Below are 20136 nucleotides of genomic sequence, written 5' to 3' on the forward strand. Positions count from 1 at the left end.
ATTGATAGAGACAAAGTTGATGCTTAATTTCCTTTGTTGGACAGTTAACTTGTCTTTTCTGTGAAGTCCATTTGGTAGGTGAGCTTTTCTCTGGGTACACAATACATAATATTACAGAGAAGACCTTCCAGTAAGACAGATCCAAGTTCAAATCTTGGCTCTACCATTCACTGAATTTGTGACTTGGAATTATGACTTTACCTCTCTAAGCTTTCATCTTCTTAACTGCAAAACAAAGATGATGATAATAAATAACTCAAAATAATAAATAACAGTGAAAAACAAAGTTGTCTATTAAATAATTAATAGTACAGATGAAGTGTTTAGCATAGTAGCACAGTAGCAGCTATGTAATAGATTCTCCATAACTGATGGCATCATCATCTTCATCATCATCATCATCATCATCATCATCATTATTATCATTTTGTTCATAAAGGTAATTGAGTCTAACTGAATCAGTGCAAATCCATTGTTCTTGCTTCAGTGTTAGTCCTCCTAGGTGGAGGGTCTCACAGAACTCTGGAGAAAGGAGGCAGTTCATGATTAGCTACTACCATACTCCCTAGTCACTATGGCTCTTTTTGATTCAAAATAGAAATTCTTAAGCAGTGAGTCACATCATAGCCACCATGCCAAGCTCCAGCCACAAAATTAGGATACAAATTTGAAAATTTGACCTATACATGCAATATAACTTGCATACTAAATGTGTAAGGCATAAGGGAAAAAGTAATGAAACCCTTAATTTTATTTACATTTCTATGTTTGTACACCTTTTGGGTTGTTTTATTGACTAAAACAAAATTCCTGTAGTTCTCTATCAGGTGTCATAAGAATATTTCCTTTTTAAAATATTGTTTCAAAATATTATTTCAATGTAACTATAAGTTACATTTAGATTCATAGAGTGTTAGTACTAGACAGAAAATAACATTAATTCCTTTCATCTATTACCTTCATTTTACTGGTGAAATGAATAAGGTACACAGAAGAACACTGACTTGTGCAAGATAACCCGATTAATAAATGATAAAGCAGGGATAGAATAGAAATATGCCACCTTGCAACTGAAATAGTTTTGACAAAACTTAACATATTTTATACCTTTCCATGGTACAATTTCTCAAACTTGGGTCTCCTGTAGTTATAAATTTCTACAAAGATGTGTAATGGCTTTACTCTCTATTCTGTCACCTTAAAATTTTATCATGAATTTCTTATGCTAAGCCTTTGAAATAGTTTTCAAAATCCATGAGAACACAGATTTCCCTCTTCATCTACAAAATTTCCATCAATCCTACTCTCTTTCCTATCCCTCTTCAACTCTGGAGCTGGATTTTTAGTCTCAGATGTGCTCACAGCTGAGCACACTAGGAGGCAGCACAATATAAGGGAAGATCATAAGACTGGAACCCCAGAATCCTGCCTCTATGTTGGATCTTGGTCTAATTATCTCTGTAAGCATGGACCTCACTGAGTCTCAATACCCACTTGTAGAAAATGAAAGAATTTGACTAGAAATGTTTTTTTAAATAATTAACACATATCAGATATACCCAGGTTTTTCACAGGCAAATATTCTCTTACAAACCTAACCAAAAGTAACCCCAAAAACAAAACTTAAGCCTCAAGTTAAAGAAATGGATGTTTCTTTGCAATACCCAAAAACTTGAGCCTGTCACTATGTCGGGCAATAAAACGTATAATAAGAGTTTCTGACTATTACCAATTAGGTATAAGACAACACATTTCACTTACTACATTTTTGTGTTCAAGTATATTCTTTCTTTGACTTAACAAAATATTTCTAAATGTTACATTATTATTTTAAACTAACAAGTACTAATGAATGAGAAAACTGAAAAATACTAAAAATTATCTTTCGAATTGAAATTAACTTAAGATTTAAGAAAAAAAGAAATGAAGATAACTGCCGTGCATAAATTTATATTGCTACCTCCCCATGGGTATAGACAAGACATTTTTATATGTGGAAGAAAATGAGACTTTGGTATTTTACTTTCCCCAGTGCCATCTCACTATCTGTTTAACTGGCAATAATAATTTTAATTATAGAAGTTTAAACTCATACTTTTTTTAACATGTTCATTTGTCTTTATAAAGTTTTATTCTTGTACCAATGTTGGTCATTACATTCAATGAACAGATTTAGAATGAAGATTCAGCAGGCTAGATTAATCATGAGAAAACTAGAAATGTTAGGAAGAAGTCATGAGAAAACTGAAGAAATTGAAGATAAGACCACCTGTTAAATAGCACATGTGCATAAATATGACTAAGGGATGAAAAAAAAATAGTTGGTCAGTGATAGACTTTCCTCTTAGAACTCTTAAGGAAGTTCTCCCCTTACATGTGTATATACCATATATACACATGTATGTGTGTATATATATATATATATACACATGTATGTATATATATCTATATGTATATATCATATACTCACATACAGCTTACCATAAGTCAGTCCTGTGTTGTAATGAGATATAGCTTATCTCCCCAATTAGATTATAAATTTCCAGGGGCCATGGGTGACATTTTATCTTTCTTTGGAAAGTCCACAGTTCTTTGCACAGTGCCAGGCATATAAACAGGCATTCAAAAAATATCTGATGAATAAATGGACTCATTTAAATTAGAAAAGCAAAATATTTTAGTACTTAGCTCAGAGAAACATATGCACTTCTCCTAGTGCTCCATAGTGACTTAAATTCTAGAGCCCCAATCTTTAAATCTGAGCCAAATAAAGATATTGCCATCTTGGTTAACCAATGTTTAAATGTTTACTTTCCTTGTCCTATATTATTATATCTCTCAGGATTCTTTTGTTCATCCAGCTAATGAAATGAGGATTGGGGAACTTCACCCTTCATTAGCTGAGACCCCTCTGTACCCACCCAAACTTGTTCTGCTAGGGAAGGACAAAAAAGGTAACATTGTGAACCTGATGTGGAAAATATGCCACAAATGCATGTGCATGATGAATCACCAGTTGTAAATGATGACACACCATAGTCTGTAGAAATATTTTACAAATATATATTCCTAACATTGTTATGCTATCTGTTTTTCATACTTGCTTTTCTGTGTTTATTCTTGTCAATGTGCATAGCATTATAACATTTTCCCCTTTACATTTCAGAATCAACTGATGAGTCTGAAGTTGACAAAACTCACTGTCTGAATAACAGTGTTTCCTCAGGCACTTACTCAGACTACTCACCTTCCCAGGCTTCCTCAGGATCCTCTAACACCCGGGTTAAAGTGGGGTCCTTGCAGACAACAGCTAAAGATGCAGTACATAATTCTTTGTGGGGTAACAGGTGTGTTTAGAATTCCCTTTTTTCTGTTCCCAAGTGCTTTCTTTCAGCAACTTTAAAAAAAATCGAATCTTAATTTTTGAATTGTATTCAGCACATGAGTGGCGTAGAAGACAGAACGGGCAGGTAAGCAAAAACAGTTCCCCTGGGACTTCCAGGAGAGGATGAATGGTTTCAAGCAGCAAAACCATTGTTTAAGGGAGAGACAGTGGGAGATTATCAGGTTGAGATGATAGGACAAGAAATTTTATTTTTTTGTAATTTTTTTTTAAAAATTTTTTTGAGAGAGAGAGAGCATGTGCACATGCAAGTGGGGGTGGAACAGAGAGAGAGGGAGAGAGAGAATCCCAAGCAGACTCCTCACTGTCAGCATAGAACCCAAAGCAGGCTCCATCTCACAAACTGTGAGATCATGACCTGAGCCGAAATCAAGAGTCAGAGGCTTAACTGACTGAGTCATCCAGGCATCCCTTATAAATCAGAAACAAAAAGCCCTGTTTGCCCAATACTTATTTATGACGCATGTGCGCATTTCACTATCCAAAATGGGTTAAAGTAAGATGCATGGAAAGCACTTATTGCCGAGTGTGAAGTAAATAATAAAATTTTCAATGCTATCATCATCATCATCATCGTTATCATCATCATCAACTTATCATCAGCTGGAAAAGTTAGGATGTAAGTAAAAATATTTAATCTTTCCAAAATAGTTCCTACTATATTATTTCCATTTTACAGATGAAAAATTAAAAGACAAAGAGCACAATAGAGTGACTCCATGAGGTAGTACTCACCCAGTTCTGATTCTTTGTTTTGTAACTTGCTGCTATGTTTTATGCTATAAACAGCAAATACAAATCATCATATGATATAGGTAGTCACTGATTTTGACTCATATTTTATTGATAACATCAGTACTGTTAGCAAGATATTCTTTGGTAATTAATGAATAACTATTTCTACCTTTCAATGCCCGTGATGAAAATATTAACTACCTTTCAATGCCCGTGATGAAAATATTAACTCTTTCTACCTTTCAATGCCCGTGATGAAAATATTAGCAAAAACAAAAATCTCTCACTGATAAAAAAATATATAATTCAATGTTATAACTGTGCAAATCATTTACAATAAACCTAGAAAAATGAACATCTTCTAGAGATACTTTGGTCACTAGTGTAAACAGGCCAATGACCAAAATATATAATATAATATAATATAATATAATATAATATAATATAATTTACATTCTAAGAAAATGTGTTCTCTATACAATGGATTTAACGTCTTCAATACCTGACCTTCAAATATATGCTATTTGAAGATAGTCTGGGTTCATTAGACATATCAAGTATTTATAAGAAAGGTACTCTCAAACAATAGTTTGGAAATGTAAGAAACAGAAGTTCCAGGATGAGGACCAGGAAGGAATCAGGGGATTCTAATTATGGGACAAGTTTCAGGACCATTACTGAAGACCCATCCATTTCTCTCACTCATTTAATCATCCAACAAATACCTACTATGTGCCTACGATGCTAGGCTTGAAGAGAAAAAAAAATTTCTACCCTCATGAGTTTACATTCTAGCAGAGGACACACGACAAAACGCGATAAATAAAATAGGTAAGTAAATTATATGATATGTTAGAAGGTGATAATTACAAGGAGGAAATAAAAGTCAGAGAAAGGTATAGGGGTAGATATGAAATAATAATGCTCTTAGTCATAAGTGAGGTGTGGTTGGATGATCCATTAACAAAGAATTGTGGCATTTTTGGATGATGCTTCTCTTCCTGACAAAGACCCAGCTCTTCCTCATTTTCATGTTTCTTCTTCCCACTGTCTTCACAGGATTGCACCATCTTTCCCACAGCCTCTTGATTCAAAGCCATTACTCAGCCAGCGGGAGGCTGTTCCCCCAGGGAATCTACCACAGCGTCCTGACCGGCTGCCAATGAGTGATGCCTTCACTGACAACTGGACTGATGGTTCACATTATGATAACACAGGGTTTGTTGCAGAGGAGACCACAGGCGAGAATGCCAACAACAATCCTCTCTTAAGTTCAAAATCTAGAAGCACATCTTCTCACGGACGCAGACCTTTGATTAGGCAGGATAGGATTGTTGGTGTTCCCCTGGAACTTGAGCAGTCTACACACAGACACACACCAGAAACAGAAGTGCCTCCTTCCAATCCTTGGCAGAATTGGACCAGAACCCCTAGTCCTTTTGAAGACAGGACTGCTTTCCCTTCCAAATTAGAGACAACCCCCACCACCAGCCCATTGCCTGAAAGGAAAGAACATATAAAAGAATCTGTTGAAATACCTAGTCCTTTTTCTCCAGGAGTACCATGGGAGTATCACGATTCCAATCCCAACAGGAGTCTTAGCAATGTCTTTTCTCAAATCCACTGCCGCCCAGAATCTTCTAAAGGTGTTATTTCCATTAGCAAAAGCACAGAGAGGCTTTCCCCACTAATGAAAGATATCAAGTCCAATAAATTCAAAAAGTCGCAGAGTATCGATGAGATTGACATTGGTACGTACAAGGTTTATAATATACCATTAGAAAACTATGCTTCTGGGAGTGATCACTTAGGAAGCCATGAGCGACCAGATAAAATGTTGGGACCAGAGCATGGTATGTCCAGTATGTCTCGAAGCCAGTCAGTCCCAATGCTGGATGATGAGATGCTCACTTATGGAAGTAGTAAAGGGCCACAACAACAGAAGGCTTCCATGACAAAAAAAGTCTATCAGTTTGACCAAAGCTTCAATCCCCAAGGAGCAGTGGAAGTTAAAGCCGAAAAGAGGATACCACCCCCCTTTCAACACAATTCTGAGTACGTGCAACAGCCCAGCAAAAACATCGCCAAGGATTTGGTTAGTCCTAGAGCTTACAGAGGATACCCACCAATGGAGCAAATGTTCTCATTTTCTCAGCCATCTGTTAATGAGGATGCTGTGGTGAATGCCCAGTTTGCAAGCCAAGGTGCCAGGGCAGGCTTCCTGAGAAGAGCTGACTCCCTGGCGAGCTCCACAGAAATGGCCATGTTTAGAAGGGTCAGTGAACCTCATGAGCTGCCTCCGAGTGATAGGTACGGCAGACCTCCATATAGGGGAGGTCTGGATCGCCAAAGCAGCGTTTCAGTGACTGAGTCCCAGTTCCTGAAAAGGAATGGCAGGTATGAAGATGAACACCCTTCATATCAAGAAGTGAAAGCTCAGGCGGGAAGTTTTCCAGTTAAAAACCTTACCCAGAGGAGGCCACTGTCTGCAAGAAGCTACAGTACAGAGAGTTACGGTGCCTCCCAAACCAGGCCAGTTTCAGCTAGGCCTACTATGGCAGCTCTTTTGGAAAAAATACCATCTGACTATAACTTGGGTAACTATGGTGACAAGCCATCAGATAACAGTGATATAAAGACGAGGCCTACTCCTGTGAAGGGAGAGGAGAGCTGTGGTAAAATGCCTGCAGACTGGAGACAACAGCTGCTTAGACATATAGAAGCTAGAAGGTTAGACAGGGTATGTCTGGCATTTCTCTGTAAGAATATCCCTCCTGCCTTTAGTTTTACTTTATTGGCATTTCTAAGCACATGTAGTGAAGCATGAACTACATGAATGAATAGATGATCAGCATTTTATTTATCTCTATATTGTGGGGAAATCGATCATAATAGTTTCTCATGGATATTGTTTACTGCTCTTCGAGAGTCCATAACCTGTAGGTGAATGATTTATCAGATCTAGCCTAAATATTGTTAGTAAGAAAGAATTTGACTCTATTATATGGGACGGTGCTTCAATTGCTTTCTGGCCATTAAGGCAGAATGCCTCTCCTAGGACACAGAACTGTTCTCTAGTGACCTAAGGAGTACGATTTTTATTGAATCTATAAAAAGTGAGTATTTTGCCCCTTTATGCACAGACTCACTTATAATAAAGTCAAGCCTAATTTGTTTATAAAATTTGCATACAGTTACTGCTATGGGACTCGTAAACTTATTACTTCTAATGAGCAATAATCTTCCCAGCAAGAAACAGAAAGATAAAATAAGCAGAGATTAAATGCCCTCCTACACATTACTTTATTAAATAAAAAATCCTGCCACTTCAAATGTTGGCTTTTATAAAGAAATAAATGTTTAAATTCAAATAATACTATAGGCAACAAAAATAGCTGATGTCTTTATGAAGACTACAAAGGTACAAATTAGTGTGTATATTGCAACAACAACGCAAAAGGAAATTAATCCCAATTCAGTTAAAAACTGAGTCATAATAAAGCATGGAATTAATAGTGATTGAGGAGAGTAAAATATATATATATATATATATATATATATATATATATATATATATATATACTATTTTAAAGCTGAGAATGACTTTTTGTTGCCTGTTCAGATCTATCTCTCTAAGAAAAATCTGGTATTCCATTTTGTAGAACTATGATCAATTGACCATTATCAGTGAGTATACTTCATGGCTTTGGTGTAGAGGGCTTTGTGTACTCTGCATTGACCTTAGAATCCTCAGGTCTCTTGTAAAAATAGAGCCTTTGTTCTCATTTCCTAGGGTTGAAAAACTTAGTGTAAATTGGGGCTCTGGGTAATAATTAATAATATACCATTAGAAAGTTTTGCTCAATAGTTTTATTATTTTACTTGGTGTCCTGTTAAAAACACAGGTCACTGCATTTATTATATATTTCTTTAATATTGAATTTTATGTTTTCAGGTATACTCTTTTTAAGTAATTATATTGTTTGGAGGTCGTGTCTACATGACAAGAACACAATTATTTTTAGGGAAAAGTGAACTGATAAATGGGGGTGTGGGTGTTAGTTTTTCAATGTGGAAATTGGTTCTGCCTTGCAAAATATTTCATCAGAATGTCTGTTTCAAATAGGTGTGCTCAGTCCCATTGAAGGGAGCCTCATCAAAGCCTCATGACTGGCTGTCAGTGGGAGACACCTGGTCAGTTGTCACCATGCCTTACCTCAACTTTTACCCTCCATGTAGACAGATAACTTGGAGGGCGAAAATATTTGGGGCCAAATAATACAGTACAGTTTGGGAACTCTGGCCTCGTGTAGACACGACCATACGTAACAGGGTAAGATGAACTAGTCAAGAAAGGTTATAAGAAGCTTTTCGGAGCATATGTGCAATGGCTAGTAATTTGAGGCAAGAGAAGAGTGAGTGAGAACAAAGCATGAGAAAGAAGACAAAATTCTAAGCATTTGGTACCATCATTTATTTACTGGTTTCTCAGATAAACAGTTCCTCTCCTTTGATCAGAGCTACTCTGCTAGCTGGAGCAGGAATTTGGAAAGAGGAAAATAGGTCTGGGGGAGGGGGATTTGGATCAGCAGAAGTTTGGAAGCCTCCTGCCAATCCCAGATCCAGATAATTAAAAGTAAACTCATGCGTGTTTCCTATTGCTGTGCCCACACTTTCCTTTTTAATTAGCTTCCACGTTTCCCTTGTATGTTTATAATTCCCTCAGTCTGTCTTTCATTCCTCAGATCAACTTCAATGTATGTGCAATAGCTTCTTATTTTATTCCAAGAAATTAAGTTACCTGAGAGTATTGCTTCAAGCCACTGGGTTCTGAAAGTTCTTTTTCTTGTTTCCTCCACGTAACATTTCTTCCCCCCTCTCAATGGAGTTATTGAGCTTTTCAGGCTGTATCTTAAGACTTTCCAGCTATTCACAAACATGAATTCAGGGTACTGAAGCACAGTCTCGTTATATAAAACTAGTTTAGACATAGCTGTGCTACTTCACATACTGTTCAAAGTCAGACTGCACCGGAGATTTGGTGTGTTTCTTTCCCAGTGAAATTTAGGTGAAGATTTCAATCCGGATATCGAATAGTTATGTTAGAAACCATAAGATCTTTGTCCATTCTTCGTAAGACAGAACTGCCTAGAGGCCTGGACATTGGATAAGCTTAACAGCCCAAAATGGTGTTGGTTAAGGATCTTGCCCAGTGTTGACCTTGGAGAGGCAGCTACAGATAAAAGATGCTGTTTTCTCCTGTAGTTTAACCTCAAGGCTCATGCTTCCACTACAGAGTCCCACTGTGACTGAGAGAATTTAAAACCTGAACCCCTATGTCCAAGATTGCTACTCTTCTGCAGGAACTAAGAAGGCACTAGACTGAAGTAATTTTAAACCTTAAGGAATCATTCAGGTGCTAGATTGAAATGTTCAGTGTCCTTTTCAACTTTGGCATGGTGACAATGAAAAATCTCTGGATGAAATAATCAAGGATCCATAACAAATGTGATTGGTAGACAAGCACACACCATCAGGAGTATAGTCTTTCAACTGAGTTCAGTAAAACTGATGCTAAAAGTCATTACTTTGCAAACAACGCCCTCAGAATAGAATAGCTGTTTGCTGTTATTGTTCAAGAACATTCAGTCTTTAAAAAGTGTACTAAGTTAATTTGTGTAGTTTTTTTTTAATCCAAAATAAGAGAATTACTTAAAAGGGCCAAATACTGTTAATTATTACATTTTTATGAGAGTTGGAAAGTGAAGATTGTACTAATGGAAGCTATTTGATGACAGGGTCTACAAAATGTTTTAATTTAAATGACGTTCTGTAGAAAAAAATTAACTAGCTATCAGACACTTGGGATAACTTTAGATGCACCGATTGAAGGATAACCACGATGCAGATATCACCAGAGTGCTCTAGATAGTTAGGTATTTTTGATACATAGCACTGTGCTCGCTTCGGCAGCACATATACTAAAATTGATACATAGAATTAATAGTTCAAATCAAAATTCCTGTAGATTCATCATGAAATTTCTCCATTTTAAAATGTAATTTTTAAGCAACAAAAAAAACCCTTAGAATCCTCAGATCCACATACAAGTTATTTGACTGATTTTACTAAATTAATCAGTAAATTCAGTTAGCCAATAGTCAAATTGAATGATTTTTTGACCAGATCTTTTTCTGAGTTGCTGTAATTATGTCTATAGACAGAAATAAAGGACACTGATTTTGGCTTTAACATTGTAGTACATCCATTTTAAGGCAGCATTAGAAGCTGGCATTTGTCTTTTGTATGTGTTTATCTCACAATGTGAAAGAGACCATGAGATTTGCAGCTGGCAGAATTTGATTAAGATCGCACTGTTTGAAATTTTTGAATCAATAGACTACCACAGATGAACAACATTTGTCCAAAGTCACTACTATCATGATATAGAAGAGATAGGTTTTATGCCTTTGAGTTAGCAACAAATGTAAAACAGAATGTATCCTTGCTTTTTTGTCTTTTCTGTAGTTTTGGATGGTACTCATTATGTGCATAACTAACACTGTTTACTGTATGCTTCTGTCTGATCAAGTGCATGTTTAAAAGGAAGTTACTGTTTGCCCGCTTAAAGTTAAATGTTATAAATTTAAACATGTTCATGTAATAATCAGTTTGTTGAGCATGTGTTCACACCCTGTCACATGATTATTTCCTCTACTCAGAATGCTGCTTACAAACACAACACAGTTAACCTTGGCATGCTGCCCTATGGAGGTATTTCAGCAATGCATGCAGGCAGAAGCATGACTTTAAACTTGCAGACTAAGTCTAAATTTGATCTACAAGAACTACCTCTTCAGAAAGTAAGTATGGACTGCCTTACATGTGTCAGCATACCAAAGCCAATTAATGTTGTTTGTTCACTTAATGTGTTTAGGCTGTACATACAACCCTGCTTATAGACTCTCCTGAGTTCAAAAAGCACAAGGGCAAATGATGCGGAGCCCAAACTCTTAGCTGCTAAATGAATCTTTGGAGCTAGAACGATTCGCAGGTTCCTGCTTAATAGCTTTGCTTTTTGGATTGAGCAGGCACATGGCTTTTTGAGTTGCTCTAAGGCTCATTTTCTTATTACCCATTTCTTTTTCTTTTCTTCTTTGTTTTCCTTTCTTTCGTGTGTGTGTAGATATATAAACATATATTTTTAAACCTTTTTAGAGATAGCCCTATGTTCCCTTGCTGACACATTCTGAGAACAGAGCTAGAAATTATTGTTGGATTTCAGTTGATTCCTTTGGAAACGACATAGAGACCTAAATTAGAATGGAAATGAAGTGTTTGGCACTTCTCGATGCTCCTTCAGCCCATTGTCTTTATGGGAAATATTACACAGACATAAAACATGAGGAGCAAGTTGTGGTTTAGCTAGCAAATTGTTACTCACCCTAGACTAATGGGAAAGGAGCACATTAGCATGGCCTTAAGTGAAATTGTGGGCTAATTTGAAATGAAATATACTGGAAGAGGAAACATTTCCATTGTCAAAAGAACATTTCTGCTGTTTTATTCAGGCAAAACTGAGAATGCATATTTTACCTGTTGAAATGGATTAATGCCTCTGTCTTAGTTACATTTTGATGGAGGCTAATGAGTCATTTTCACACAATATGTCATTATGACTATATTATTAATATAGTCATTAACCTAGTAAGTTTTATGAAAAAAAGCAATGCAAAGTAGGGATAACAGAATGACAGTAGCCTCCAAACACTTCTCTCATAATAAAATTGATGAACATAAGAAAAAAAAAACCCATCCCAGCAAAATAAGGGTCAAAAGACCTTGAATCCATGTTTTATTGTCAAATTAGTCTTAATAACAATCCCTGACTCTGGATAGTTTGCTTCCTACTGTGAATAGAGGAATAAAACCAAAGAGACATTTATATTCACAGCTTTTTCCTCACCCACAATTATTTTGGAAAGAAAAAAAAAAGACTAAATTAAGAACTTTTGAATGTTGTTTTTCCTGTCCTCAGTCTCCTGTGGCAGGACAAGGGGTGTGTAGGTAACTTTCCTTCCAGGGAGAAGAACAAACCCTGGTTTGTGGTGTTTGCTAATGTCTGTGATGTAACCACTCCCTCTATGGCCAAATTCAAGGTACTAACTTAACATCGCTGAACACAGAACTGGGACATGAGTCCAATTAGCTCTCAAGAGCTAGTACAAGTCAGCTCCAGCACACTATCAGCAAGACCCTTTCTATGGCAGCCTCTACTTTAATGGAACCTTTTCTTCATGTCCCCTCAGATGCTCAGGGTTCTCATCTTCTGCCCTCACAAAACCAGCATTCAAAAGACCCTGAAATGTGTTTGCACTAAGGAGTAAATGAGACATCACAACTGAAATAGGTCTCTCCCCTGGAGGGCTTGGCACTTGATAGAAATCAAACCCTTAAACTAAGAGGGTGGAATTTCAAAATTCAGTGAGCAGATTAGAGACATGTTGATAGGAAGGGAGCTATTGCTTGAACCCCCTCAAATTATATGGAAAACCCCTTATTTTGTTTAATGTTTAGTCCTATTTGCTTATCCATCTATAGAATGACATAAATATATTCTGAAAAACGGGGCTATACTTGAAACATATATTTCTCAATGTCTGCAGTGTTCCCCAGATATAAATTCGGTACCTCAGTGTTGCTGTATTAATTTTCTGATCTTGTGTGGGGTAGCCTAGAAAATGCATTCATTAACTGTTACTATAGCTCTAAGATCATTTATATTGGAAATATTACAGAGTTATCATATTTGGAGACTTTTCAACCTTCCTCGGTTAGGTACAGAGATGAGCTAAAGGAATTCTCTTTGGAAGCTGCATTAAACTGCAAACCAAGAATAATTCAAGTATTGAAAGATTCCATCTCAAAACGAATTATCATCAATATGTTATTATCCACACCAGGGAGAGAGAGAGAGAGAGAGAGAGAGAGAGAGAGAGAGAGAGAAAGCAAGGGAGGGAAAAAAGAATACCGACAGGGCAACTACTCCATTACCCCTAAGAGATTTTATGACCCTAAATTATCAGTTTAAGGCCTATAAACTTTGAGCTTTAGACATCTGGGACAACTTTCCTACCTGCTGGCAGTGCAGGAACTTTATTAGGTATGGGCACTGAGTGTTCGATATCTCAATAATACTCCTGACCCTGCTTACTCCCATGGATTCCAGTCTGTCTCTGCCCCGTTATCTTTGTGCTCAGGCACATCTCTTCCACAGAGCTTCTTTAATTTGAAAATTTCTTTGGTTTCTCTGCCAAGTTTTAGAGACAGCCTCTCTTAAAATTTTCCTTTCTTGGCTCCACTGACCATTGCTAACAGATCCTATGTTTGAGGCTTAATTTCCCTGAACCCTTCTCACCAGGAGACAGGCAAAAATTATTTTCCTTTGCATAAAAACCTATTACAACACTTTCGCTACTTAAGATAATAAAAATTAATGTCAGTAATTTAAGATTTCTTTTCAGTCTCTAAATGCTTGTGAGCCACGAGAATTTCATTGAAAATATAGAGTAAGATCAATTTATAAACAAACATTTTCAGTAGATAAAATTGACAAAACTGTTCATGTTCCCGTGGAAATACTGAGCTCTTTTTATTTATAAAATTCCTAAATGACAATCCTGGCCATCCTTAGTTAGGTGCTGTGGTAAATGACTCTGAATGTCGAAGGAATCTAAATTAGCATTTTCATGCATTACCATGTAAGCACTGGAATTCAAGGTGCAGCTACTTTTGTGTAGGTAGTGCCCTACCCGGGGAACATTCAGGGCTGAAATCCATAGTCTTTCCCCATACTCTGTTTTCAAGCCTTAACCTCTCTCAATTAAGAGAAAGGAGCACTGTTTGTATTTTCTCTGTCACACTGAGACTATATTTTTGCAGGTTGCCCAGAGAGGGCACCTTTCAGTGCTTCTGACCTCCCCCGACCTCCATTTTTGGTAATTGACAGAAAGTCACTATTTGTGCTAACTGAGGTCCTGACTCAGTGTATGATTTGTTTTTTGGTTTGAGTTTTTATTTAAGCTACCAAAAATATCTAGTTTTTTTTTTTCAAATTTTTAAACAAATTTGTAATAAATTATTTAAAGGATAAAGCTGTTTGTGAATGAAGATCCAAGAATCTATACTTCTATTTTAAAAGTGAATATTTATGTAGATGAAAAGAAAAGACTTTCCCAGATTTTTCTGTGCATTGAATATTTCTAATTTGTTCATATTTATTACATGCCAGGTCAAGTATTAAACATTTTTCATGAATTACAAGCCACATATAGGCTCCATACTATGAACAGTAAATTACATATTCTATGGTAATTTTATGACATCTGTTAAGATATTAACAGAATGTTAATAAATACAACAAAATTATTTTATTATTTTTTAAATGTTTTATTTCTTTTTGAGAGAGAGAGAGCATCAGCAGGAGAGGGGAACAGAGTAGTGGGGCCCAGGATCCAAAGCGGGCTCTGTGCTGACAGCAGCAAGCTCAATGCGGGTCTCAAACTCACAAACCATGAGATCATGACCTGAGCTGAAGTCGGATGCTTAGCTGACTGAGCCACCCAGGTGCCCCAAAATTATTTTAATATTTAATATTCTTTAGTGTTTTTATTCATTGATATTTATTTTAATTTCCTAAAAAAATTAATAGTACTTATAACCAGAACACTTAACCTATATAAATCAGCTATTAAATTATAAAATTATTAATATTTTCTATCTATCTATTCATTTATTTATTTATTCATTCATTCATTTATCCATTTATCATTTATTTACTGCCTCTCCAAAAAGCATTTAAAGCAACTTTCTATGACATTATTAATGGTTCCATGTGCTTCTTTGGATGTGTTCTGTTGTAATTGAGCTTAGCTATTGTCTTGAAATTTTATGTTATTAGAGAGAAATCTAATATTGTAAAATGTCAGTTCAAATTGCCATTTTTATTATCCAGATTAATGGTAGAATAAGAATTTCAACAAGAGAATAAAGACTAGGATTTATTAAGAATCTACTGTGTACCTGGTACCATTAGGTACCTTAAATATGTTTTTTCACACTACCCTCATAAATCCTCAAAGGAAGTATTTATCTCATTGTACAAATGAGGAAACTGAGGCTCACGTGTCACACAAAGGAACTTACCTCAATTCTGTTTTACTACTGTAACCCTGGCACTTAACATGGGAGTAGGCAAAATTTGAATCTGACTCTGCTTGGCACCCTTGTCCCTGCTGTTTTTACTGTACAATGAAGCCTTCTCAAATATTTACAAAACCTGGCATTTTCAGAGAACATAACTCAAAATAGTTGATAAAGTTTGTTCATATACATTATGATCTCACATCATCTTCACAATAATCCAGAAAAATAGATATTATGGAATGGAGAAGAGAATACACAAGTCGAATATATTAACTAATCCAATACCTATCATGACCCAAATCATTCCCTCTGTGCTACAGACACAGGGCTCTCTTAGCAGAATTTAGTAAATGCTTAATGTTACCTTAAGTAACTTTACCTTACCTTTACCTTAAAGTAACCGCTTACAGTTACCTTACCTTTACCTTAAAGTTACCTCATGCTCATCCATTTCCTGGGCACTCAGTATCACCAGGAAATATGCTTGATGGCAGGGAAAGGCCAAAGATTGTGAACCCCCCAAAATCACAAGTTAATAATTCCTGCTACTGCAGCCCCAGAGACAAGTGGGACTGGGGAAGAAAGCACTGGCCTCTTCTAATTCCACCTCTGCAGGTGTGTGGCTGGGGTATAGCATGATCTCTTCCACATTGAAGAAACTGATACTTTTTTGTCTTGTTCTTTTCTTTTCAACTTCTACCACCATATTATACCATAGCACCCACTACTTAGTGCCTTATTGAAACAGACACTAATATAAATTACAATTTCAGAGGAAGGGAAGTTGAAATGATGGAAATATATGTATTAAATAATCTTTTCATAGAATTTTGCCTGGAAGAAGATGACTTTGCTACCTGTTTTATTACTTGATACTCATCCTACTATCTTTTGAATTAGAGAAATTTAGATAGAAATGTTTGCAACTACTTAAAATTATTTTTTAAATTTCTAATGTCCTTTCTTACTGGATCTATGCACATGATTCAGGATCAAATAGTACCAACATTTGATATGCATTTATTCACCCTACTCTCATGGGTTACTTAATCCCATTTTTTTTCTGCTGAAAGCAAAGCAAGATTTATGTAGCACCTTGGGGCTATAGTTTCCATTGCCTATAGTTTCTATTGATTCTGCTGGATTTATTATTGGCTATCTATCACTCAAGGAAGATTCACTTATCTTTCTAATTATGAAAAAAACCTCCAGCCTGTAAATCCACATAAATCCTCATGGACAATGGCTAACATTACCAACATAATAATGTTAGTACTCATACATATGCTTCCTAACCACAATAATGAAATGCTGGTTTAAAAATCATCTGAACATTACATTACCACCTTCAGATTGAACCCCTTGAAATCAAAATCATTTATATTGTAACTTGGTGTATATTTGTCTTTGTAATACCTATTTTTTAAATATATGTGGAAAATAAATTATATTCCCATTTTCACTGGAAATACTCTTGGGAAAATTGTTTTTAAAACATTTTTGAATCTATGGTAATGCCTTTGTGAACTATAGGCTAATTACTAAGCAAAATAGATCCTTGAGATCTTAAGGCATACATCCTGAGACATTTGCAAAGTGCCAAATGCTAATACCACTCTCATATAATTTCTCCAGCTAAATGCAGTAAGTATAATTTGTCAAGCATTCAGTGTATCCATTAATTAGCTAACCCAAGTAAAACTACTGGGTCAGCTAAGCTCATTTATTCATATGCGTGAATCCTGCATATACACACATACTCACATAGGCACATATAAACACATGCATGCACACATTTATATACATGCACATATATATCACACATTTTCATGCATATTTATGTCTCAGCCAAATTAGAAATTACTTCTTCCAGTACACACTTGTGCTCATTCACAGTAGTCAAAAACATAAATGTTAAATCTATAAATGTCCATGGTCATTTTTGGGACAGAGTCCCATCAGCAAAACTCCTAGCATTGGAGTATTTCTTAACAAATATAATTTCTGATTTTTCACTAAATCATAATGACCATTTTGTCTATATTTTGAAATATTAAAGATCTACAGAATTTAGACGCTGAGAAAATGGTGCAATATGGTGATTTTCGATGTCTTCTATATTTAATTGGTTACATATGCTGAGGAAAAGAAGATTCATTCCTACTTTTCTAAAGTATCTAAAGAAAACATCTAGAATGTAGTATTAGAAATAATTGAATGAGTAACTGAATCTCAATTTGGTTATTTTCTCTGAAATAACAAATTTCAACAATGATAGCTTCATTACTTTTTTAAATGTTTTTCAGTTGCTCCTTTTAACCTTTGTTAGAATTTTCACAACTCAGCAACTGCATTTATATACAATTCAGTAGCAGTTTGTGAAAAGTATAATTTTTTAGTAAATAGCTGTACACCTTAGGAACAGAATGTGAACACACTGTATAATTCTTTTTTAGATTACCCATCCCCGCCCCCCCCCAACATTGATAAGCTGTTTTCATGGTCTTTCTACTTCTCCAAACTTAAACTCCCCTTCCTCCCAGGATGTCTCACTTAAGAAAAACAAAAAAGGCCAGAGCATTCTTGAAATGAATAAAGGAAATTGCTTTCAGGAAATTCCTTTAATTTCCATGTCTAGTGAAAGTATTTTTTTCACGTGTCTGCATGTTTATGTTTTCTTTGACCCCTGTAATGTAGAATCGATGTGGTTGCTAATTCTAATTTTAAAAAGAGAGAGAGATTCCTAAATGAATGAAGAACCTACACCATTATGATATTAGGATGTCGACTAAAGGGTTTTCACCTTTTTTTAACACCAAGAAAAATTCTGCAATTCTCAGTTGCTCTCTGTGACAAAGAGTCCTGTCTGGGAAGCTGAAGCAGGACTCGTAGAGGAAATAGAGAAGGAGATGGACATGATATAGAGGGGGGAAAAAAAGGGATACCTGTGTTATATATTCTGGCCACTTCTTAGAAGTATATTTTGCAAACACCTAGCCAGATGAACACATTTTTTATCTCATTTCACTGGCAAAGAAATCAAGCCAGAAAGACATGTATATTAATTTAAACCAAAAACAAACAAACAAACACCAGCCAGGAGTGCTTACCCTGAATACTTATATTTTAACCGCTTAATTTTAATAACTTGATTTGTTGTATTTTAATATATAGAAAAACTGTGGGGGGGGGGCATATGCAAACGTGTTGATCTGAAAAAGGAAAAGACTATAATGGAAATATTATGAAGGAAATATTAGGAAATAAAGGAAAATTAATGCTTGAAAACAGACAGACAGGGATTTAGTAGCAATCTGGTTTTTTTCAAGTAATATGTACTTTAAATGTGTTACCTACATGCGAATTTTCAAACAACCACAAGTGAATGCATTCCTAGCTAACCCAGAAGCTTCAGTTCAGGATGGTTTTTCTCTTTGTTCATAGTTTCTGATAGACTCCTGAAAAAGGAATTCACATGGCCAAAGTACAATAAGAAAATTGAGTTACCTCCTTACTTTTCATTATATCCATTATACCTTAGGAAAACTCCATCTGGTATCATAACCCTGTTTTAAAATAGTTCCAAGCAATCCTTTTTAAAAAACGCATGCAATCAGCATGCAGATTGGATGGTTATATAATTGTTTTTTAAAAAACCAACGAGGACCACTCTGTATAACCAGATGAGAGCTGCCAAGCCGTCCATCTGTGCAACATTGTGAAGAGAATGGCCCAGTTCTCCCACCCTGGGGTTGGACACTTCCTCACACAGAATAGAGCTGCACATGCACCCTCTAACTAGGCTTGATTTATCCATAGGGATACTTCAAAACATATACAGAAAACGGTGTACGAAACAGCATAATTTCTCATCCACAGAAGAATTCCCCAGCAAATCAAGGAGTAGCTGCATATGTGGTAGGTTAGAGAAGGAGAAAAGTCATTGAGAAAAGTTAATCTCATTCCACAGGAAAAATATACCACTACTATATCCCTCTATGGGAGCCCATCTTTCTGATGGTTGTAATTACCTGCTCAGGTCAAACTATGGAACTCTCTCCCATATCAAATACTAATAATAATAAGTACAGGGGTATTATTATATGTTAAAAAAATAAGCAGTAAATCAGCTAAAAATATATGAGGTGTTTAAACTTAAAGCACAAATGATCTATATAAATAAAATTAGAAACACAACAGTCAGATTTATTTTATGCTGTGATTCTAATAGCACAACGTTTTTGATGTTGCTTTCATATTTCCCTAAAAGCTATCTGTATATAATGTCATAGTACCATAAGTCTTACACTATGCTATTATTAACACTATTTTGGATTAGTGCAACGCATGCTCTCCCAGAATCAGTACAGCCTTATAAAATTTGTTTTAGGTTTGGAATATTGAAAGTTATATACTGTATTATATGGTTTCAGTTTATAGTCTAAACGGTAAGATTATAGTAAAGAAATGAATTAAGCAATTTTTAAATGTTGTGGTTTTTAACAATCGGTTAATGTTATTTGGATTATTTTTTATTCAGGTATTGTAAATAATCTAAACTTTTCTTTAAAATTCAGTAAATAACTCTAAAGTGGTTATTTTCATTGAATTTCTCATTGCTTCCAAAAACCTGTCAATTCAGAATTCTTATTAAGTAAATAGTGAATAATAATACTTCCAGTTCAGAATATTTGTTTTTCTGCGATTAAACACAATTAATCTTACAGTCACTAGGGACTCTTTTCAGAAAACTATGATAAACTTCTATTACATCACTAAAGAATGCCATACCA

At 35.5% G+C, this 20136-nt stretch overlaps 1 protein-coding gene across 1 annotated transcript in view; it reads left to right on the forward strand.

The window, feature by feature from the left end:
• LRRC7 (leucine rich repeat containing 7) overlaps positions 1-20136 on the forward strand; it is a 556339-nt gene that overhangs the window by 462287 nt on the left and 73916 nt on the right. The window contains exons 19-22 of the mRNA XM_042996209.1: positions 2843-2954; positions 3167-3347; positions 5198-6878; positions 10861-11001. Coding sequence (XP_042852143.1) covers positions 2843-2954; positions 3167-3347; positions 5198-6878; positions 10861-11001 — 2115 coding nt within the window. The remainder of the gene's footprint in view (positions 1-2842; positions 2955-3166; positions 3348-5197; positions 6879-10860; positions 11002-20136) is intronic.

The sequence above is a fragment of the Panthera tigris genome, chromosome C1 (assembly GCF_018350195.1).
Source record: "Panthera tigris isolate Pti1 chromosome C1, P.tigris_Pti1_mat1.1, whole genome shotgun sequence".
NCBI lineage: Eukaryota > Metazoa > Chordata > Mammalia > Carnivora > Felidae > Panthera > Panthera tigris.